Here is a 25,562-nt window from a genome sequence, read left to right on the forward strand (position 1 = left end):
TAGAGGACACAAAAAGCCGAAGATTCCTCGACAAAATTAAAAGGGAAATGTAACTAAACCCACTAACAAAAAGAGGACCACCATGTGAGTGGAGAAAACACGACCACCAATAATCGGTGGAAAATGACATAAGAACCACTAATAATGAGTGGTAAAAGACGAAAGAACATTGGATACTTTATTCAAAAAAGGAATCCAATAAAGAGAACAAGAAACTGGTCCCGAAATTTTTATCTATAAAAAAGGATAAATAGAACCAGTTAAACACACCATAAGTAAAACTTGAAGATGTATCGTGTATATCTGAAAGTTTTAAAAAGAAGAATCAAGTATAAGAGGAGTGAGGCTGCAGCTCTCAGAAAAATTATAAAGATGTATAAAGAAAAAGAAGACGAGATTTCAGTTGATATCCTCCAAGCACATCTCGACTGGTACCTGGGAGAGATAAAAGACGACGAAAAGTTAATGTCTAGATTAATAATCTAGAAAATAACATTTCAAGAAAAGTAGGACCACTCAACCACTCAAGGGTCCATATGCAAGCTGTAAAGGCTTATCAAGATTTGAAGTCCGATATTCAAATCCGAAGGAGCCTGCTATAAATAAGGAAGAAAGAAGGAAGTGAAGATCATCGAACATTTTCCTCATTTCTTTCAATCATAAGTTGTAATATTTTCTTTCAAGTTTATGTGTTGTTCGAGTTCAGCTACTATTAGTAGCTAAACAAGTCTCTCCTCTTCTGCAGGAGATTATTATGTAATAATAAATGTTTGTGTTTGAATAAATAAATCTTTGCTCGTAGCCCCTCTCATGTATTATTTTCAAAATTTTATCTTTTGCTATACACCCTAAGGTAGGAAACGAATTAGGGTTGTGCTAAGTGCTGCTGAAGGAATCTACGTCAGTAACCATCGGTTGCGATTGTGTGGTTGGACTGTGAGGAGTAGTTCGTAAAATACGGTGGATACAACCCGGTGGCATTCTGGTCAAAGAGGTAAAAGGTTTAATTTATTTAACGGAAGCATGATGGGCCATTAAGGGAGTTAAAAAAATTTTAAAAAGAGATTACTATTTTAAAATAAAAAGGGGTATATTTTTAAAAACAAGAGGTGAGGAGGCTATAAATTTAAATGCCCCTATTATTGTTACTAGCACCCTTGCATATACATAAATTTAATAATATAACTTTGTATGTAAATATTACAATATTATTATTATTATTACAGTGTTAGAGTTTTACCAACTCTTCACTTATAATTCGAATTTTGTTGACTTTTCCAGTTTACACTATATAGTAATAATTTTTTGCAAAAATATCCCACTTATTTTTCATCAACAGTTTTAAATATACATAAACTATGGACAAAATTGACAATTCACTATGAATATTACAATATATTTTCTTTTAAGTTTTGTTGACTTTTTTCTGTTTTAACCATATCATAATAATTTATTTTAATAAAATATCTCAACTTATTTTTCACCAACTTTTTGAAATATATAGAAACAATGAACAAAGTTGACAATTCACAATGTAATACTATAAAGTGAGGACCAAGATCAAGGTTTTACATTTTGAATTAATGATAACTTTGGGCAAAAACTTGTGTGAGGCGGTCTCACGGGTCGTATTTTGTGAGACAGATCACTTATTTGGGTCATCCATGAAAAAATATTAGTTTTTATACTAAGATTATTACTTTTTATTGTGAATATCGGTAGGATTGACCCGTTTCACAGATAAAAATTCGTGAGACCGTCTCACAAGAGACCTACTCGATAACTATGTCCTTCGTTTATACACACTTGATAAATTTGTTGAGGATGGTTTTGTAAAATCAATTATGATGACGACAAAATTGGAAAAGTACGTGTATGCTATATAAAAGGATCCATTTTCTTATAAGATTAAAACACGAAAATTCTTTGATTTCAATTGCTTATATATGAAGTGAATCTACATCGATAAGAAAAGATCAAGTTGCTTAGAAGATTGAAATTATATTATAAATAGATTTATATTAAGTTTAAAAAAAAGATTGCGATTTTGTTTTAGGAGACATTTGAATTATAGAAAATTGATAGATTCTTTAATTTTGGTAATAACAAACAATAACTTATTGTATTATATCCAGCCGTTGTTTAATCTTATTTTACAGGTACTCAGCCGCTTCAGAAGAATCAATTTAACCGGTCTTGTAATGCTAAGCTATTCAACCGCTTCATCATCAGTAGTATAATTGATTTACTCGAGCCCTTCTACGCACCAGTTTGTGGCACATGGAGTACTCGACCGTTCTTTCTATCCAAGAACATTAATAAACAGTCGAGTAAAGTTATCTTTAGATAAAGCCACACATCTTACAAAGATCTCACATACTTTATCAGAAAAATTGGTAGAATGATCATGAACGACAATACTGGATATCAGTATATCAGATTGTTTTCCTTAAAATTCTACGCTGAACTAGTTACTTTGTGCTACTAGTGGCAGTTGCCCATCAGTTTAGTAAATGTCAAATTGCTTATCAATTAAAATGTACAATATATAAGAAAAAGATGAGGAAACAGTACTATTGCATTAATGCTCATTTATTGAGTTACAGTCGAACGTTGAATGAAAAGATACAAAGTACTATATATAGATAATTCCAAGATTATAGAACGATGTCTATATTTTTACACACTTGAAGCATACTAAAAGATTTCTGAGCACTTTTAATCCTCACAAGATATATACAATGCTCAACAGCCCACTCATCAAAGAACGTTCATCAGATTTTCAAGGATCATCAAGGGTTTCTGTCAAATCACTCGGTCGTTTCTTCACAAGATTGTTTGAGGAGTTTTCGACAAATTGAATCGAATGATTCATTACTTTAATTCATTCGTGTTGTATTGGTTGTTAGATTGCGAGTCTCAACCGCTTGTGAGAATATGAGGAGTTTCAACTTAGAAAGTGGATAAACCATAATATTGAAGTGAGTTGTTATAAAGTTTTGTATAACTAAAGTCTTATAGTGAAATCATTCCTAAGTGAAAGAAGTAGTGACTTTAGATCTTGAGTTTCCGAACACTCATAAAAATTATTGTGTCATTTTTTTATCGTAATTTTTTATCTTATTAATCCGCTATATTTGAGTATATAGTCTTTATAAGAACAATTATACCGTTTTTTCGCACAAATTTGTGATCCAACCGTTTCTTAAAGTTTTGAGGAAATCAGGTCTTTTATAGCTAACACTATCGAGATCGATCGCACTATTTGACATTGTTTTAGATAAAATTTTTGAAGTGTTTTTTCATCTCCTCCTAAACACATTACAGATCCCAACAAAAATAGTTTTTATTATTTAATAATAATCTAACTTTGCATTATTTTATTATTGTTATGATATATTATTATTTTTAAGTATCAAAGTTAGTGATATTTGAGTAATAATTATGTAAAAATATGGAGAATTAAGCGTATGTATATAATTATATGTTCGTCTATTTATATTATTATTATTATTATTATTATTATTATTATTATTATTATTGTATTACTTTATTTTTTCGGGGAAAAAAATGAATTGAATTTGGTAATTTTTGTAAATCAATTACTATAACGAGGGTAAAATAGAAAAAGTATGTGTGTGCCACATAATGTTCATATTTTTTGGCTAAAAACAGTATAATGTATTAAAACTTATTTTTTGACCATCGTGTGGTCAAAAAAATACATACGTTTTTTCAACTGAAATCCATGATAATAATAAAAAATAGATGAGACGGTCTCACGAATCTTTATCTGTGAGACGAGTCAATTTTACCGATATTTACGATAAAAAGTAATACTCTTAGCATAAAAAATAATAGATTTTCATAGATGACTCAAATAAGAGTTCCGTCTCATAAAATACGATATGTGAGATCGTCTCACATAAGTTTTTGCCTGGATCAAACGGCAAAAGTTTTTTTTTTTTTTTAAATTTTAAAAAAAGTATTTGAAGAGAGAGAAGTGCAAACATTTTCGTTTCTCTCTCTTTAATGCAATTCCCTTTCTTCCTTGCTCGTTCAACAGTTCAGAAGTAAGGAGAAAACGCCCCAAACTGAGTGAGACCCTCGGATTGATTGTTTGATACTAACATGAGCGGGGGGTGTAGCTGTGTTTGCACTCGCTTCCAGCGGTTATGAATCCCACTTCTGCAGACCCAACAGCGCCTCCGCCTCCGCCTCCTCCGCCGCGTTCCTCTTTCAGCTGTGACCACCACCCCAATGAGCAGTACACCGGGTTCTGCCCCTCTTGCCTCTGCGAGCGTCTTACCTCTCTAGATCACTCAGCCTCCAACACTCCCTCCTCCTCCAGCCTCCCCTCGTCGGCTTCCGCCGCGGCGGTCACCGCAATCAAGTCCCTTTTTTCGTCCGCTTCGAAAGCAAACAGCGTCCTTCCTCCTCCTCCGAAGCCAGTTAATAAGGCCTCAAATTCCAATTCGTTTTTGCCCGAGCTACGTCGCACGAAGTCTTTTTCTGCTTCCAAGAACGAAGCTTTAGGCCAGACATTTGAGCCGCAGAGGAAATCTTGTGACGTTCGGGTAAGAAACACTCTTTCGTCACTCTTCACACTAGAAGACGAGAATAAAAGTACAACCAGTCACAATAAAGCTTCCTCTTCCGCTTCTTCTTCTCATCAAAACCTCTCGAGTAGCCAAAAAATCGAATCTTGTATAGTGAGTAAGCCAGTATTGGAGGAAACAGAAAACGACGGAGATTATAATGACCTTGAAAACGTAGAGGATGGTGTTGTGGTCGTGGACTATTCTGGTGGTGGAGTAGATGGAGATGAAATTATACCCTTTCAAATTTCCGATTTGGAAAATTTGATAAATGTGGTTGAGCTTGAGGTGAATGGTAGTAGTGAGATTGTGGAAGAAGAGGTATTGAGCGTGAGTAATTTGAAGCCTATGAAAGACCATATAAATCTTGATAGTCAGGATAAGAAGAGTTCAGGAGGGGGGTTTTGGGCTGCAGCCTCAGTTTTCAGCAAGAAATGGCAGAAGTGGAGGCAAAAGCAAAAGCAAAAGATGAAGAAGCCGAACAATGACAAAATTAGAGCTAAATTGCCTGTAGAGAAACCGATTTCTAGGCAGTATAGGGAGACACAGTCTGAGATTGCTGATTATGGATTTGGGAGGAGGTCGTGTGATACAGATCCCCGGTTTTCTCTAGATGCTGGGAGAATCAGTTTTGATGATCCTAGATGCTCCTTTGACGAGCCTCGAGCTTCTTGGGATGGATATCTGATTGGGAGGAGTTTTCTTAGAATGGCACCTATGCTTTCTGTGATGGAGGATGCCCCTGCTGTGCACGTGTTGAGCTCGGACATGCAAATTCCAGTTGAGGAGCCATCAAGAAATTTTGCAAATGAAGAGGGTGTGCCTGGAGGGTCTGTGCAGACCAGAGAGTATTACTCTGACTCTTCATCAAAAAGGAGGAAGAGTCTTGATGGGTCTAGTTCGTTCAGGAAGACTGCCGCCGCCGTGGTAGCTGAGATTGATGAACTGAAGATGGTGTTGAATGCGAAAGTCTCACCCACTACTATGGACTATTTTCAAGGGACAAAAGTGGTAGTTGGGGAACGAGATCTGAGGGATTCGAATTCAAACTCTATGAGGGATGACTGTTCCGAGACTTTTGAATTGGGTAGCGGATTTAAGGATGGTAGCAGTTCTGTGATAGGCAATGGGGAGAGGAAGGAGTCGAAGAAATCTAGGAGATGGAGTTGGAGATTATGGGGCTTTATATACCGGAGAAATGGTGGTAACAAAGATGAAAATGAGGAGGAAAGAACAATTCACGTGAATTGGGTGGAGAGGTCTTTTTCTGAGTCTTGGCAAGAATCAAGGAGGGAAGGAAGCATCGACCTGAGAGGCGGATTCAACAGAAATGTGCCTCGAAGCAATAGTAGTGCGAGCTGGAGAAATGCCCCTCAAGTTGGTGGATCATTCGGGAGTGTGAGGCATTCAAATGTCGAGGTGAATGGGCACGGGGGAAAGAAGAGGGACGATTTCGTGTTGGAAAGGAATCGGAGTGCAAGATATTCTCCAAAGCACATCGATAATGGACTCCTGCGTTTCTACTTGCGCCAATGAGGAGCAGCCGGAGAGCGGGACTTGGTAAAGTCAAACCGAACCACTCACACTCAATAAGAAGCGTCCTTCGGCTGTACTAAAATTCAAGGTCCTCTAGTTCTTTTGATTCAACGCTGAATTCCTAACTAGATCCTTGTTGTTTGCGATGCATTTTTGGTCTTTGTTTAGGATATTATTATGATTTATGGGATTATTTAAATAATGAGGAAATCTAATGTTTTTACTTGCCAGTTTTTGGGAAAACCGAATCAAGTTCCTTTGTTTTCATCTTTTATGTTTGTTTTTTCCCTATGAATGCTATAGAAATGTGATTATGGAACATGGCTGCCTATGGCATGCCATTGCCCTATACACAAACCACTCCGGCCGGACGACGTCATTCCGGCTCTTTGAATTATTATTCCTCTTAAATATATGTTTCCTTTGATTTTAACAAACTCTGAACAAAAGAATAGTTCAATGATATTCTTTACCAGCTTTATGAACATCAATAGCCTTTTCTTGTTCCGATGTCACTCGCTTTATGAACATTTATCTACTTTCTTGATTTGATGTATACAAAGGCGAAAAGCTCGGGATAAATCGCCACAATCAGTATGGTGAGGGACACACTACAGGGTCCAGACTCAATAATACAGATTGAATATCCACAAACTTTTACAGTAAAACATACATAAGTGTTCGTCACACAATTTTACCATGGTCTCATGTGTGTTGATCACATTTTAGCTGATACCATTCACTACACATGCGCTTATTTTGTGTTTGCACGTGATTTTGTGCAAAACTTCCATTCTTGTGTGTCTCTTCTTCCGTCACTGAAATTGACTGTTTAGGCGACCATTCGCCACCATGGCTTCAAGGACCATTAACCGTGCTAGGCCTCGACAAACCATGTCAACAAGTCGGGGTTAAGTTCAATGCGGTCGTCGGTCTCTGAAGAAGACTGGGATGTTCAGAGCTCCAAGTTCTCTGAGTCAGTTGTTACAAGCTTGAAATTATGTCTTGGACATATTTGTACGATCAAGAATATGCTTTATGATTATCAGGGGGCAATATGTACCAAAAAGGACTGCATAAAAAGGACTGGTGAATCAGAATCTATCTAGCAGCCAGCCACGAATCACAAGACATCATCTGTATTTGTCAGAATTTTTCATTATAGTCATATTCTTCACTGAGGAATCTGTACATCTCTCTAGTGTAATGGGTCAATCGTGGAGTATGAGAATTTGGGTTGTTTTGTTTATCTAAAATGGAAAACCTCCTTTTTTTTTTTTGATGAAATGATAGGAGTTTTAACATTTCCTGCAGCAATACATGTGTTTTATGCCTCTTGTGTACTTATTGTATTCATCGTTTACCTCCTTCGTCAAATCTAATAGTTATAACATGTAAGATAAATATGTGTCAAATCGAAATTAATGTGTTATGTGAAAAAATATATAAAATTGATATATATTTTATGTAAGATATAAGTAAAAAGTATGCTAAACAAACGTTTCAAATAAGGCATTTCCTATGCTACATAGGGTGCATTTTCTATGTTTGGATGAAAATCATCCATGGAGTATGACAATTGGCAAAATCATATCATTCATTTCATTCCTCAAAACTTGATGTTGCCCACTGTAAAACATCAGCAATAGTGTTGAGGGAAGTTTGTTAATGTGCGATCGATCTCCACTTACTGAGTAACGACTATATCACTCAATTTTTTTTCTCCTCAGATGATAGAGAAGAACAAGTAGAGAAGAAAGAAAAATATGCGTTTTGGGAATGATGATGAAAGCATTATCGAGAACTTCACTTTTGGTTTTAAGTTTTGTTATCTTTATTATTTCAATTTTTAAGTTGTAAGACGCTTCCGTAATTATATTTCATTTTTTTGGGAATTTGGCATTGTAAAGATAAGTTTATTTTGGAGTTTATTTACGAAATATACTGTTTTAATTTATACTATACTACAAAGCTAGTTTGTTTTCAAATTTATTTGTTAAATAACACCGGTGTCGATATGTTTAGGATTTAAGGTGTGACACGTGTGGAACTCGATAGAACTTCAAAAAGTCCCTTTTTTGAAGCCCGAAGAGTCCTATAAAAAAATTTGATTGATGTTTTTTTTATTGTATTTTAATGTGTGATTTTGATGGGGTATGTATAGGTGCAAATTGACTTTTAGACTCACCTTCACATTAATCTCTCCATATCTATTCATTTAATATCATACATCAATTTCAAATAAATTGTAAATTTTTGGCTCTCTATCTCTGCAAATCTCATTTTACTCATATTTCAAATGTGATTTATTTTGCGTGCATCATGTTTCATTAAAAGACTTAAAAATGTCACATATTCTTCTTTTACAAGTTTGACACATAACACTTCTCGTGGTCATATGCATTTTTATACACATATTTTCCAATCTTATTACCATGAAAGTTGTAGGCTTTTCTCTAGGTATCGTGCATGGGTGGAATTAAGATCTTGGTTCAATATAGACAACAACGACAATATATTATAATTAATAAAACAAAAAATATAAAATCTTTTAATCATAAAACGTGAATGATTGAACCTTCTAAATTGACTAACTCCAAAAAAATTTTTGGGAACTTACAGAGTGAAGGTTGACATGGACCGTTTCGCAAATATGTCATTCGAACTTGATCCATAATGTTAGCATTATAAGTAAAATTGGAGTCAATGGTCCAAGATATAACGATGGTTATGAAAAATAAAAAATTTTCAATGTTCCAAGATATAACGATAGTTATGAAAAATCAAAATTTTCAACCATAACATATCCAATGCTTTGTTCTTTTGGTTCATATACTTTCTTTCAAAAAATATATTCATGGTAGCTATATTGACATTGAAGAAAACAATCGGGTTCCATAAATTCTATTCAATTATAATGAAATCACACAAATAATAAATAAAATTGCAGAAGCATATCAGAATCCATGATTTACAGTTGATTTTGTAATGATATTCAATTTTGAAGTTTCCTTCCCGATCATAGAGTTTTATTGATGAGATACAAAACTGAGACGACGTTCTGTAAAATTTGGAAGGACCATAACAATGTTTTTATCATTGAACAATTTTGATTATTCTAATTTTGCCCATCAACAAACGAGAAATATCTCATATGACATCCAGACAACATGAATATCATGACAATTAAGCCCTTACACTAATTTATAATTATAAATCAGACAACATCAGTTTATAACTTATTTAATTGATAATATTTAAACATTTATAATTACAGTTATATCCCCAAAACTTCTAACAGATTTCTTAATAAAATAAACACAAAATTCAAGATAAGGAAAAAATCCCTTACTTTCAATCCACATACCTTAAAGTAGGGCATTTCATTATAATTAATATTTAATCACATAGATTCTCTTGAAAGTGTTCACGAAAATTAGAAATAGGGCAAGCCAAAATGTGCACCTTCAAGGACAACAATTCCATACAAGTGATCAGTAAATCACTTTATTCACGAGACCGGACTTTGGCCTAAGTGGTCTCACCCACTTTCCCCTTGTAAATGGCTCAAGTTCGAGTCCTCACACCCCATAATTTAGGAATTATAAAAAAAATCACTTTATTCACATCAGTAATTTATATAAATTCATATAAACTAATTTTTACTGGACTTGCGTGAATTAATATTTAAACCGTCTACATGTGGTTCAATGCCCAAAATCAACAACACTTGCAAATGCATTTTATTTCTTGACCTATACAGTTATAAAAAATTAGAGAAACCTGTATTTTTGGTTCTATATTTTTGTTTATTCTGTGATTGTGGTCATCTATATTATCAAATTTCAGTTTTAGTTATGTAAAGTTTTTTCAATTTTAGTCATTTTTCATTGGGAGAGCTGATGTGACACTATACAAATCATCAGCACATCAGCACTGCATTTGTTCCATGTCAGTGCCAAGTTTTGAAAAAAGACTAAAAAATTGAAATGTGATAAAATAGAAGACCAAAAAATCGCAAAGAAGTAAACATATATGAACAAAAACAAAATTTTCCCAAAAATATTTATCCCTCTTGGCATCCATCTTTCTAGAGGAACCAGGGTTTTCACTAGCACCTGCAGTTCCTGCTATCATGCATAAAGATCTAAGGTTGCTAAAAGCTAGAGGTGCATTGAGAAAACCAAGCTTCAATGGTATTAAGGTTAAACTCTCGGCCCCACTTTAAATTATACAGGTTAGGAAAGCTTCGGAGCATGCGTTACGGCCAAGGCCTAATTCCAAGCTGCTTGATGACCCAAAAATGGCTATATACAAGTGGCGGAACCAGAAATATGGTTCTGCCCATACTAGAATTTTAAACTCTAAAATTTTTTAATATTTTAAATTGATATACCCGGAATAATATTATATTATTCCAAAATTATACAAAATTTACCTATTTAATGAATCACATATATATAGCCAGTGGCGGAGTCACATGCTCGCACACCCGGGCTTTAGCTCGGGTGACCCAATTTTTTTAAAAAAAATTTACGTACAATTTTTTTAAAAAAAAATTGGGTCACCCGAGCTAAAGCCCGGATGTACGAGCATGTGGCTCCGCCACTAGCTATATATATGTGATTCATTAAAATTAGATGTCCGAAAATAAGATGTCACGTTAAAAATCTTGATCTGTCAAGGGAAAATGGTAATGGAGGAGATAATGCTGCTATGGGTGCAGTTGGTATGGAAGATATAGCCAACATGGAAATGAAATTTAGTGATCTAGAGAGAAAAATTGTGTTGCATAAAAATAGCTAGTGTTGAAATAATTTTGTTTCTTTTATCATTCGCCTAATTTAATTTTGATTTTAGTGATGCAATAAACATGTTTCTTCTATTATATTTTTTAGCGGAATGCTAACTTAGTGTTAGATATTACTAACATGCATGCTAACCAATTTTTCAGTGAAATGTTAACATAGCGCTAGATATTGCTAACATGCACAGAGTGCTAGATATTAGCAACATGCACGCAGACCAATTTTTTAACGGAGTGTTAACATAGTGTTAGATATTGCTAACATGCACGTTAACATAGTGCTAGATTACATTGCTATAACATGAACGCAAATCATTGTTGAAAATTGTAAGAGAAGCAAATATATTACATTAAATATGACCTGGCTAATTCTGGAATCAAAACTAAAATTAGTTTAATTACATAATTTCCTGAAAATAATACTAAAAATGAAAGTACTAATTACAGGTTATCACGATGTCGTTTTCCAGTTTTTTTTTTTTTTTTTTTTTTTTTTTTTTTAATTCAAACTGAATTGCCATATGAGTTTGGTTAGCCTGTTTTTTTAAAAATAACCTTTTTACATGTTAAATCAGAATTATGGTTTCGAATGGTTTTTTTCGGTTTTTTGGTTTTTGATAAATGACAAACTAGAATGCAAAATTCTTACAGATATATGCTTTTGTAATTAATATGATTTCCCGTGTAAATGTTAAAATAATATATCTATACTTTAAAATTTATTTAATAATTATTCATATTTAAGAAAAATTCGACCCTCTTAATTAAATGCTCAGTTTTTTATGATCGAATATAAAAATTAGATGCGGGTGAATGATCTGTGATGCATACTATGACAAATAATGTTAAACTTAAGCTGTGGTAACTGCTCAAATAAATATTCCAATCGAACTGATTAATTTGAGCTACTAGAAACAAGTTATACTGGCGGAAACTGCTCAAATTACTTTGTGAGTATCATATAAGAGTGACAACTCAATTTACGTCAGTTGACTTATCAGCATAGGCAATAATCTTAATAGCACAAGTATTAGAACATAAAGAGACAAGAATTTGTTTTTGCAAGTTCGAAGGCTAACCTTCTACGTCATCCCTTCTTCTGTTTACAGAAAGATTTCACTAGATAATTTGATTCGTGCAGCTTGTACAAATTCATTTCAGATCGGTTCCACAACCCTAATGAGCTGAAACTCCTAGTACTCTTTACTTCAACTCGATCCGTTCAGAAACATGTTTCTGACAGTTACAACCGATTCTCACAATACAACTACGCTCGTGAGTAAAAGATAAATGATAATACAAAGTGTACAATATTAATCCTTAATCGATCTGACGAGAAATTTAGTGTATATAAAAACAGCTTAAAGATGAATCTTTGAGGGATGATGTGCTATTTGAATGCTTGAAGAAGATTAATAAAATAGTAGTTGCTTCGAGAGATCTCTTTAGTACTCTTGATGCATTCTTTATTTATAGGTGTTACTTCCCATCATTAATAAATATATATGATACTCACAGATATATTGGGTAGCCTACACTTATACAGGTATTGTCACGTGTCTTTGTTGTTTTGTCAAATATAGTATCGGCCAATTATAATTCATTGGACACTAGCTGAAAGGACAACCAACAGATCTTCTCTACTTTGTCTTTGCTGACAACTTTATTAAAAGCTCGGAGATATACTGTTTGTCTTCAGAGAATGTTGACATACTAGTTTTTAGTTGATATGTTCTGTTCGAATAGCTTGGTTCATGTCATGCTGATGAAGAAACTCTATCAAAAATATTTGAGCAAATCGATCTGTCTATTTAATTTAGCTTGTATCAAAAATATTTGAGCAAATCGATCTGTCTATTTAATTTAGCTTGTAATGTCATATGTTGATCACTGTACTTGTAGTCTTATTTAGTTCATTTTAAAAAATTTGTTTAATATAAACACGAGTTAGAACGGTTTAGTTTGAGATTACCAAAACTTATATATAAATTTCGTCTTTAACATCGTCTGGGTGGAAAGATTAAGCAATATAATACATAAAAGATTATATACAGTGGTTCTGAAACAAGATCTCCCTATTATATTATTAATTAAATAAGTTTAATTAGATACTTATTAATGTAAAATATTGAATAAAACAGGGAAAAATATTTTTAGTCCTAATATTTTCATTCTAAAACGCTTTTGCATGCGGTGCGTGCATATGCATGACTTTTTTTAATACATAAACTTTTTTATTCGAATTAATTTTCATGTTATTTTCAGAACTGACATGCTGAATTAAATTTTCAGAATTTTAGATTAAGATAAAAGATTATTGAGCAATAAAATAAATGTTAAAAACAGATAATATATAGTAATTGTAGATAAATTACAAATTATAAGTTAGTTACACTATACTCTTTAATATTATTAATATTGTATATACGAGGATATGATTATAATTTTCATTCAGACACCACCGAATTAATTGAAATTAAATTAGTATATAATACGGTGTTGAGTTTTAATTATATATATCGTTTAACTGAATAAATAGTAAGATATTAATGTCTAATTTAAATAATGTAATCTGAATTTGCTTTCTTTGATTTGTTTTAATATCGATCCACAAAAGCTCCTATTCAATTGCACATTGTTTCATGCTCGAAGGATTCTTCGTATTAGGTGCACGGTGAAATGAATGGAATTCAGAAGATATTTTGCTCGACGAGTGGAAGAATATCACGAGTGGAAGAATATCACCAAGACGACCTTAAAGAGAAAATCCCAAAGCTCATGCATGTTGTTAGATTCATAAACAAAATCGAGCAACAGACGTTCCTCGATCTCTTACTGGATTTCGAACTCGTCAAAGATAGTGTTGGAGAAACAATTATCCCTCTTGCCATCCATATTTCAAGAGGAACTGGGATTGCACTAGCACCTGCTGTTCTTGCCATCATGTATAAAGATATAAGTTTGCAAAAAGCTACAGGTGCTTGCTTTGCAAAAACCAAGCTTTAATGGTTAAATGGAATCCATTACAATTAGATGTCCAAAATGGAGGATATGATGCTACTAGGGGTGCAATTGGTATGGAAGATACAGCCAACATGGAAGTGACATTGCGCGATCTATATAGTAAAACCGTTTTTTCATAAAGAAAGCTAGTGTTGAAATAACTTTTTTCTTTTATTGTTCGTCAAATTTTGATTTTAACGCTGTAATAACTATGTTTATTTTATTATTGTTTTTAAGTGGAGTGCTAACTGAGTGCTATATATATCTAACATGCGCGTTGACTAATTTTTTTAACGGAGTGCTAACATAGTGCTATATATTTCTAACATGCACGCTAACGGTGTGCTAGATATTGCTAATTTGCTAATATTATTGTTGAAAATTGTAAAGGTAGCTACAGTATTATATTAAATATGAAATTTGACCAATTATGGTACCAAATCTAAATTTAGTTTAATTATTGAACTTATAATTTTTCCACTGCTGCAATCTCCGGTGGCTGGGCGTCACGACGCGGCGGCGGCAGCTAGAGCAGAGAGGCGACGAGGAGCAGGGGAGAAAGGCTTTGTTTCTTGCTCGGTAATAGATTGCTCTTTCTTCTTTCCAAAATGGGTAGGTACGAGGGTGCCAAAAAAAAAATTGTTTAATTTAGTTTAGTTACTAAAAACAGTAACTCATGTCTATTTATCTCCGATTTTGAATTTTTTTTTTCTTGCATTATTTAAATCTTCGAATATATTTTATATCGTATTAACTCTGATATTCTCAAATAAATATTTTAACATACTTTCTACAATTATCTGGTATAAACAATTATTTTAATTTACAACTCAATAATTATTCTTATTATGTCAGATTACCGGATAATTTATTCAGAGCCTTACAAAACTAGTAAATAGTAATATATTAAGTCTAATTTAAATAATGTAATCTTAATTTCTTTGTTTTATTTGTTTGAATGCCGATCGTGAAATGCTCTTATTCAATTGTACTTTGATTTATGCTCAGAGGTTTCTCCGATTTAGGTGCACGGTTAAATGAAAAGAATTCAGAAGATATTTCGATCGACGAGTGGAAGAATATCACCAAGACAACCTTAAAAAGAACATCCCGAAGCGCATGGTTGTTAAATTAATCAACAACAAGATCGAAATCAAGCACGAAGATTGCACAAGCACATGTAGCTCTTCACATTATGGATAAAGATTTAAGGTTCTAAAAGCTAGAGGTGCATGCTTTGCAAAAACCAAGCTTTAATGGTTAAATGGAATTCATTACGACTAGATGTCCAAAATGGAGGATATGATGCTACTAGGGGTGCAATTGGTATCGAAGATAAAGCCAACATGGAAGTGACATTGCGCGATCTAGAGAGAAAAACTGCTTTTCATAAAGAAAACTAGTTTTGAAATAACTTTTTTCTTTTATTGTTCGCCAAATTTTGATTTTAGCGCTGTAATAACTATGTTTCTTTTATTATTGTTTTTAAGTGGAGTGCTAACTGAGTGCTATATATATCTAACATGCGCGTTGACTAATTTTTTTAACGGAGTGCTAACATAGTGCTATATATTTCTAACATGCACGCTAACGGTGTGCTAGATATTGCTAATTTGCTAATATTATTGTTGAAAATTGTAAAGGAAGCTACTGTATTACATTAAATATGAAATTTGACCAATTATGGTACCAAAACTAAATTTAGTTTAATTATTGAACTTATTTTTCCAAAAATAAAATAAAATTGAAAGTACCATTTAGGGGTGAAATCAATGCAGTTTTTAAAAATTTTTTTTTCTGAAAATTCATATTGAATTGCCATATGTAATCAATTAGATTTATTTTTTTAAAAAATCACTGATTTACATATAGAATAAGATTTACAGTTTTGAGCGGTTTATGTCGATTTTTGTTTTTTTAGTGAATGGTCAATTAGAATGCAAAATTCCTATAGATATATGCTTATCTAATTAATAATATTTCACAAGTAAATGTTAACATATATCTACATTTTAAATTTTATTTAATACTAAGTTATTTTTTAAGAAAAAAATTCGCCCCCTAATAAAATGTCTTAACTTCGTCCTTGGGTGGTAAGATAAACAATAAGTAAAAATTTGCATATAATGGTTATGAAACAAGACTCCCCCGTTAATATATAATTAAAAAGTTTATTTCATTAATGCCAAATATTGTATAAAATTGTGACTTTTAGCCAAAATATTTCAATACAATACTTTTAGTCATTGAAAGTGATGCATACATATACATAATTTTTCTGGTGTTAATTAANCTAATACTAAGTTATTTTTTAAGAAAAAAATTCTCCCCCCTAATAAAATGTCTAACTTCGTCCTTGGGTGGTAAGATAAACAATAAGTAAAAATTTGCATATAATGGTTATGAAACAAGACTCCCCCGTTAATATATAATTAAAAAGTTTATTTCATTAATGCCAAATATTGTATAAAATTGTGACTTTTAGCCAAAATATTTCAATACAATACTTTTAGTCATTGAAAGTGATGCATACATATACATAATTTTTCTGGTGTTAATTAATTTTCATATTATTTTCAGGACTGACATATTGAATTAAGTTTTCAAAAGTTTGATTAAAAGAAAAGAATATTGAGAAATCAGAGCCCAGGCTTTGATACCAAAGACTACCCAGTGATACTAAGGGAGATCATTTGATTTTGACAATACCTATAAAGTATTTGAAACTTGGATTTTGAGGACTTTTCTTCGGAATTTTCTTTTTCTAGAGCTTTTTTGTCCTTTGATGTTTCAAGAAGAGCTTCAAGAATTTGAAGTCTGGTTTCAATATAACAGTTTTCTTTCTTTGGAATTTGGAGTTTGGATTGGGCAGTGTTAAGCCCTTCTTTTCTTGTAACAATTTCATACCAACTTTTTGGTTTCACTGAATCAACAGAGGTTTGGATAGGCTTTTTGTCTTTACCTTTGTTCGGGGCATTGACTCTGTCTTAAAGAAATTCTTGGGTAAGGAAGTCTGGAAGAGAATTTGTATCTTCTTTGATAAATTCAATATTAAAATAAAAAATAGTTAATATAGCCTGCCATCATTCAAAAATTTGTTTTGATGCAAGATTTTGAACATCTTTTTGTAAAATTTCTTTTGCACTTTTACAATCTATTCTTAGTAAAAAACAATTAATTTAACAAGTCACTTTGAAATTTTTGTATGCATAAAACAATGCCCAAAATTTTCTTTTTTATAGTTGAATAATTCTTTTGGGTGTCGTTCCAATAGGTTGATGTATACTGAACTATACACTCTCTGTCTCCTTGTTTTTGTTTTAAAATACCTCAATATCCTAGATCTGAGGCATTTGTCTCAACTATTTTTGGTAGGCTGTAATATGTAAACACGGGATTTCTAATACTTGTTTTTCAGTAGGCTAGGATCTGCAATATGTAAACATTAGATTTCTAATACTTGTTTTTTGATTATCTGGACCAACTCTGTATGTTTTTCTGTCCATGGAACTGGGTTTTTCTTAAGCCTATTATGTACTAAAGGTTTTGCTATTCTATTAATGTTTGGGCAGTAGTCTAGAATATAATTTAAACTTCTTAAAAATCTTTGTAATTGATTTTATTAAGTATTTTATCGAAAAGACTAAGACATCATCAAAATAAACTATGCAGTATTTTGAATAATCATTGAAGATTTCATTCATAATTCTTTGGAATTCAGAAGGGACATTTTTAACCCAAAAGGCATTACATTTCATTCATATTGTCCAAAAGAGACTGTAAAAGCGGTTTTGTATATGTCCTTTTGAGACATTTGTATTTGCCAAAATCCTGATTTCATATGAAATTTAGAAAATATAGAAGTATTATGAAGTTTTTGTCACGCCCCGAAACTCGGGATTGACACTGGCGTTGTTTAACAATCACACGATCGAAACAACAAGCCTTTTGTAGCACAGTATAAAGCGAACCAGTTTATATATCATAATTTCAACGAAATAAACATTGTCTTTTACAACCAAAGATTTCTAAACAACATAAATAAATGCGGAAGCGTAAAACTGCATATTAATACTAACTTAAACTTAATCTAATTCTTGACATTCACCATCCCCAGAACTGCTCGGATTCTTCATCCTCAACCTGTTCTTCGGACTTATCTGGGAGGGGAGAGTAAGGGGATGAGTATTTTGGGAAATACTCAGTAAATGGGGGAATTTCGAACAAAACATAAAATTTTATAACAATTTCGAAAACATAACATATAAATGCAGCATGCTTTTCATAATCGTAACATCATATCCATAACATAATAACACTGCGATTTTTCACCTTTAACGGTTTACTGACGTCAGTCCCTAAGTTTTAATCCTCTAAGGGGGCGAGGCCATAAAACGGTTCTATCCCGCCGTGAAGGGCCATATGTTGGAATTCCACCCATTTTCAGGGAATTCTCACAGTGTCAAAACATAACGTATCAAAATTTCATAGAAACGAATAGACGGGAGACGGAGCTCGACCGAATTTTTTTTAAACCAAAAACCGAAATTTCATAAGCATCAAAACCGAAATTTAACTTTTAAAACAAGCTCACTTACAGTGTTTGAATTGCTAAAGAAACGTATGTGTTTGGCTTCGAGAATTGGATCGCTTCTTGCTCTTGCTCGGACAGCGCCTCGGCTTCGACTTTTGGTCTAACTTAGAGACTGATTTGGAGCAAAATTTCGGCTAGGGGAGTTGCTGGAATTTCGAGATTATGCAGCAAGGGAATTCGAAATTGGGGTGTGGGGAATGATTAAGGGTGGTGGCCTATTTATAGGTGGAGGGGAGAGGGTTTAATGTGGCAGCCAAATCTCACGCATAAGGCATTGAAATCACCCGATTTTCTTACCATTTTGTCGTCAAATCTCTCCTATAATTGACTCCAATTGATCCTAATCCTACAGCCTTGATTGGCTCGATTTTCCTTGGTGGCTAAGTCAAGGATTTGCTTCCAATTTGTGAGATTTAAATCCTTGATTTTTGATTTTGAATATCCATGAATTTCTTTATCTTATTTCCTTGTATCTTGCATGATATACAATTCGTAATATTCCTACCCAAAATTCGAAATTTTCTTGCAAGGTGTAGATTTAATTGGCTTGGCAATAAAGATTTCAATATGTACCTCTTATTCTACAAAATCTTATGCTAATAAAAATTCCCCTACAATGATTAATTGTATTTGAAGAAGATTTCGGTTCTCACATCCCTCCCTCCTTATGAGAAGTTTCGTCCTCGAAACTTGAGTTGGCTTGGTCACCAAATAGGTAGGGATATTCCTTTCGTATCTTCTCTTCAACTTCCCAAGTTGCTTCTCGCTCGGTGTGGTTGGACCACTGCACTTTGACGTAGGGAATAGTAGGTCGCCTAAGAACTTGTTCCTTGGTGTCCACGATTCTGATGGGGACTTCTTCATATTTCAGTTCTTCTCCCAAGTTCCCTTCAATTATGAGTGGTTCTACTTCCAACACGTGACTTGGGTCTGGAATGTACCTCCTTAGTTGGGACACGTGGAACACGTTGTGGATTCTTGACATGTTTGGTGGCAGTGCCAGCCTGCATGCTAGCGTGCCCACTTTTTCCAAAATTTCGAATGGTCCAACATATCGAGGGTTCAGTTTCCCGGCTTTACTGAATCGGACAACACCTCTCATAGGCGAGACTTTCACATAAGCCTTCTCTCCCACGTTGAACTCTACAGGCCTTCTTTTAAGATCGGCCCAGCTCTTCTGTCGGTCTTGAGCTGCCTTGAGCTTTTCTCGGACAATTTTGACCTTGTCCACTGTCATTTGTACTAGCTCGGGTCCCACTAAGGCTTTCTCTCCCACTTCGTCCCAATAAAGTGGTGATCGACATTTCCTTCCATAGAGAGTTTCGTATGGGGCCATTCCGATGATGCTGTGGTAACTGTTGTTGTAAGCAAACTCAATTAAGGGTAGGTGAGTGCTCCAGTTGCTACTGAATTCAAGGGCGCATACTCTCAGCATATCTTCTAGGGTTTGGATGGTTCTCTCAGTTTGCCCATCGTTTTGAGTATGATAGGCCGTACTTAGGGTCACTTTCGTTCCCATAGCCTCCTGAAAGCTCTTCCAAAAGCGTGAGACGAACCTCGGGTCTCTGTCAGATAGGATGCTCACTGGTACTCCATGCAGTCTCACAATATTATCCATGTACAGCGAAGCCAACTTGTCGAGATTGTAATTCATGCAGACGGGTAAGAAGTGTGTAGTCTTCGTGAGTCTGTCCACGATCACCCAAATACCATCGTGGCTCTGCCTAGACTTTGGCAATCCTACCACAAATTCCATGGAAATATGCTCCCATTTCCACTCGGGAATTTCCAGAGGTTGCAGCAATCCTCCAGGTCGCTGGTGTTCTGCCTTGACCTGCTGGCATACCTGACATCTGGAGACGAATTCGGCTACATCTCTCTTCATGCCATTCCACCAGAAACTATTCTTGAGGTCTCTGTACATTTTTGTACTGCCTGGATGGACTGAGAATTTAGACTTGTGCGCCTCTGCCATTATCTCTTGGCGAAGGTTACCACTGTCTGGTACACACAATCTTCCTTTCATCCACAGGATTCCCTTGTCATCCATCTGATGATCTTGCGATTTCCTTTCTCTGACTTGATCCTTAAGTTTAAGCAGTACCGGGTCTCTATCTTGGTTTAACTTGACGGTCTCCTGCAGACATGGCTGGGCCGAGAGGGAAGCTAGAGTTACTTTTCCTGGGCCCTTCCGACTTAGCGCATTAGCCACTTTGTTTGCTTTACCCGGATGGTAGCTTATGGTCAAGTCATAGTCCTTCAAAAGTTCGATCCATCGTCTTTACCTCATATTCAGCTCCTTTTGGGTGAATAAGTATTTGAGGCTCTGATGGTCTGTAAAGATTTCACATTTAGCACCGTAGAGGTAGTGCCTCCAAATCTTTAAGGCGAAGACAACCGCTGATAGTTCCAGATCATGAGTGGGGTAGTTCTGCTCGTGCGGTTTCAACTGCCTTGAGGCGTAGGCGATCACTCTTCCTTCCTGCATGAGTACGCATCCTAAACCATCCTTAGAGGCGTCACTGTAGATAGTGAAATCTTTATTTTCTACGGGCAGGATCAATACTGGCGTGGATGCGAGTCCTTCAATGTGTGGAAGCTGTTCTCACAATCCTCATTCCAGATGAATTTAGAATTCTTCTGTGTGAGCTTCGCCAATGGCATGACTATCGAGGAGAATCCTTCGACAAACTTCCGGTAGTAACCTGCCAATCCAAGAAAGCTTCTGATATCGGTGGCGTTCTTAGGTTTCGGCCACTTTGTAATCGCCTCTACTTTCCTTGGATCCACTGACACTCTTGCTCTAGAGATCACGTGTCCTAGAAATGACACACTCCTTAGCCAGAATTCACACTTGCTGAACTTAGCATAGAGTTTATTCTCCCTTAAGGTTTGCAAAGCAAGGTGAAGGTGTTCTTCATGGCTCATCTCGTCAGGAGAATAGACGAGGATATCGTCGATGAATACCACTATGAACTGATCCAGGAACGGCTTGAATACTCTGTTCATCAGATCCATGAATGCTGCCGGTGCGTTTGTCAGACCAAAAGGCATCACTGTGAATTCATAATGCCCGACTTACAGTGTTTGAATTGCTAAAGAAACGTAGGTGTTTGGCTTTTAAACCAAAAACCGAAATTTCATAAGCATCAAAACCGAAATTTAACTTTTTAAACAAGCCCACTTACAGTGTTTGAATTGCTAAAGAAACGTAGGTGTTTGGCTTCGAGAATTGGATCGCTTCTTGCTCTTGCTCGGACAGCGCCTCGGCTTCGACTTTTGGTCTAACTTATAGACAGATTTGGAGCAAAATTTCGGCTAGGGGAGTTGCTGGAATTTCGAGATTATACAGCAAGGGAATTCGAAATTGGGGTGTGGGGAATGATTAAGGGTGGTGGCCTATTTATAGGTGGAGGGGAGAGGGTTTAATGTGGCAGCCAAATCTCACGCATAAGGCATCGAAATCACTCGATTTTCCTTGGTGGCTAAGCCAAGGATTTGCTTCCAATTTGTGAGATTTAAATCCTTGATTTTTGATTTTGAATATCCATGAATTTCTTTATCTTATTTCCTTGTATATTGCATGATATACAAATTGGTAATATTCCTACCAAAAATTCGAAATTTGCTTGCAAGGTGTAGATTTAATTGGCTTGGCAATAAAGATTTCAATATGTACCTCTTATTTTACAAAATCTTATGCTAATAAAAATTCCCCTACAATTATTAATTGTATTTGAAGAAGATTTCGGTTCTCATAGTTTTTGTAATATATCTTTTTATTTGGTACAAGGTATTTGATCCATTTTAATGCTTTATTAATGGTTTGTAATTTATTACTAATCTGGGAGTCCCCTCTTTTGATTTCAGAATTTTTATTAACATAAAAAGCAGTACAACTCCAAGGAGATCTAGATTTGGAAATTAGACATTTCTTTCCAAATCTTGTATTTCTTTTTTACAATGTTCTTCTATATCATAATTCATTTTTATTGGTCTAGCTTTGGTTGGAATTTGTTTATCATTACAATATGTTGTTTTCTATTCCAGAAAGCATTTGGAATTTCTGAACAAATTTTTGTTTCTAATAGTTTTTGGAGTTTTGAAATTTTATTTTGAGGTTCTTGTGTTTCTAATTGTTTTATTATAACTTTTTTGGAAATATATTTTTTGAGATTTTCTAAATGAAATTTTTTTCTTCGAATTAGTATATTAATACTATTTTCATATATAGAATGTGCTTTTATTAAATTGATATTTCTCGTACGGGGTTTTTCTAAGAATTCAAATTCTAATTTTTTGTAATTAAATTTAAAAAGATATAATTATTATTTACTTTATATGGAGTAATTAATCTTATAAAATGTGTTCTTAGAATTACAGTATGATGTATATCATTAACTAGAACGAATGTAGTTTTAATAAAAATTTCATTGTTGGATATTGATGCTTTTGTTTTTGAATTAACATTTAATTTAGACTTGTTAGCAGCCGTAACTTTCATTAGTTTTTTCTTAAAAATTTTTAGGTACTATCACTGGTTTTATACAATTTAAATCAGCACCAGTATCAAAAAGGGCTATTGTATTAATTTTAAAATTTTCTGAAAATACTAGATTTATTTTTAGTATGTTTTTTCTAGATGTTATTTCTCTTAATACAAAAAGAAAATCTTCTGAAATTTTCTTAAGTTTTTGAATGTTTTAATTTCATTATCTTCATATTCTTCGGAATTTTATATATTAATATTATCTAATATTCCTTTGATTATTTCATAATCTTGTGTTTGTTTTTCTTTTAATTCTTTTAGTTCTAGTTTTATTTCTTTTATATATCTTTGTAAATCTTGGATTGTTATATCTTTATTTTTTATTTTCTTTCTTTTTTCTAAAATATTGGTCAGGTCGTAAGTATTTTTAGAAGTATTTGGTAAAGTAGTATATTTTATTTCTGTTTTTTCTTCTTTATTTTCTTTGAGAGACTTTAAAATTTTATCAAGCTATTCTTTTTGAATATTGGGATCATTTATTTTTTTTAGAATATCAAGAAGGAATTGTTGATCTTTTGAAACATATTAATTTGTTTTTCAGATTCGTTATTAGATGTAATTAATTCAACTATTTGTAAAGATTCATTTTCGTCTTTGAATTTAGAAGAAAATTTTTCAAATTCTGAATTATAAGACTAAGAAGAATTAAAAGATTAGAAATTTTATTTAATATTTTTCATTTAATCCTAATTCATTTAACTGTTTATTCAATCTACAATAATTAGCAATATGTCTTTTTTTATGACATTTATAACATTCAATATCTTTAAAGGGTTTTTTAGGATATTTTTTTGAAAATTTTAATTTTCTTATAAGGTTTCTTATAAAATTCTTCTTTTGATTTAGAATTTTTCTTATTGTATTTAAAATTTTTCCTAGGCATTTAGAAGGAGAAGGTTTATTAGGATTTATATCAAATTATTGACAGAAAGTTCCTAATTCTTGTTTTGTTTTTTTCATTTCCCATTTTAAATGTTTTTGTAATTTTAGATCTTGACATATTTTTAAACCTTCTTGTTGAGTTATACTAATTAATTGACCATAAATAAATTTATTATAAGGAATTATTTGTTTTCCACATGATTCTCTAATTTTATTTCTAATCATTTCTCTTAAAAGAGTTGGTAATCCTGCTAGGAATTTTTCTTTCTAAAATGGTTGATTAGAGTCTTCCCTAAGCATGACTTTGTTTAGAAAAGTTTTTAATACCATTGAAAACCACTTAATTTTTTACATTTAAGACTTGATAATAATTCAACATTTTTATCTTTTAAATGTGAAGGATCACCTGTAAAGTGTAAAGAGATTGTTAGGATTAAAGTAGCTACAACATCTTGTTGGGGATGTTCATCTTCATCTAAAATTGGTATCCCATCTTCATCAGTTTTTATAGAATTTAGAATATCTTCTTGTTGTTGATTTGTAAGATAATAGTCCCACCAACCCTTAATTTGGCCAGAAAAACCAGCTATAAGGAGTTCGCCTATGGTTCTATCTTGTGTATTTGTTTGAGTTTTATAGACATTTGCTGTCATAGTCATTTGTTGTAAAATACTAAGAATATTATATTCAGTCATTCCATCTATGTTCCAATAATAAACGAAAGAAGTATTAAAACGAGATTGTGTTATGGGTTTTATTATTCCTAAATCTGGAGCATGAATAATTTGTAACTTTTGTGAATATTGATTCCAATCTATTTTATTGATTTTATTTGTAGGAATTTGGAATNTTAGATCTATTGTATCTGAAGTAGAAGAATATTTATCATATCTACTATTATGACTACTTGTTCTGTCAAAAGAAAGTTTAACTCTTTCATCTAAATATTGAGTTATTTCTTTTAATTGGGTGTTGGGTTCTTCTTGATCTATAAGTTCTGTTTTGATAGTACCTCTAAAATCCATTCTTCTGGAAGTGTTATATCTTTCCATTGAATAGGTTTAGGAATTAATGTATTAGATCTTTTAAAATATGTTTGTAATAAAAGAGTTTCTCCTTTTTTACTACGAAATTTTATTTTTGTAACAAAAACAGAAATCATGGCTTTATAATGTACTTTAAAGATTAAGGATACTGGAATTGAACCTTGAAGCATATTATAATTATGAGTTTTTATTTGTAGAACTAAAGATTTTAAAGTATTTTTATCATTTAGGGAGACTGAAAAATTTGGATAACAATAAAAAGAAATTGGTATCGTATACAGACTAGATTCAACATAACAACAAGAAATCTTCAAAGTTTGTGAATCTAGCATCTCTTAAAATAGTAAGGATAGAGGTATTTATTCCTTTTTTGTTAAAGGTTTTATTCCAACTTGAACTAATCCAATATGAAAGTATTTATAATTCTTATCTCAATGTTTTTGTAAAGAATTTTGGAAAAAAATATTTATTGTTTCAAAAGGTTCTGTAAGTTGAATATTTGTTTCTCTCTCTCTCTTTCTTTCTCTCTTCTTTTTCTTACTTTTCA

The 25,562-nt window shown here is 33.1% G+C and overlaps 1 protein-coding gene across 1 annotated transcript; it reads left to right on the top strand.

Moving 5' to 3' along the window:
* The first annotated feature begins 4,004 nt into the window (after window positions 1-4,004).
* LOC140962352 (protein OCTOPUS-like) lies at window positions 4,005-7,440 on the top strand. Its single transcript, XM_073421219.1, has 2 exons — window positions 4,005-6,222; window positions 6,971-7,440. The coding sequence occupies exon 1, from the start codon at window positions 4,176-4,178 to the stop codon at window positions 6,132-6,134; it is 1,959 nt and encodes a 652-aa protein (XP_073277320.1). The 5' UTR covers window positions 4,005-4,175; the 3' UTR covers window positions 6,135-6,222; window positions 6,971-7,440.
* Window positions 7,441-25,562: the final 18,122 nt, after the last annotated feature.

This window comes from Primulina huaijiensis, chromosome 17, assembly GCF_012295235.1.
Source record: "Primulina huaijiensis isolate GDHJ02 chromosome 17, ASM1229523v2, whole genome shotgun sequence".
In the NCBI taxonomy this organism is placed as follows: domain Eukaryota; kingdom Viridiplantae; phylum Streptophyta; class Magnoliopsida; order Lamiales; family Gesneriaceae; genus Primulina; species Primulina huaijiensis.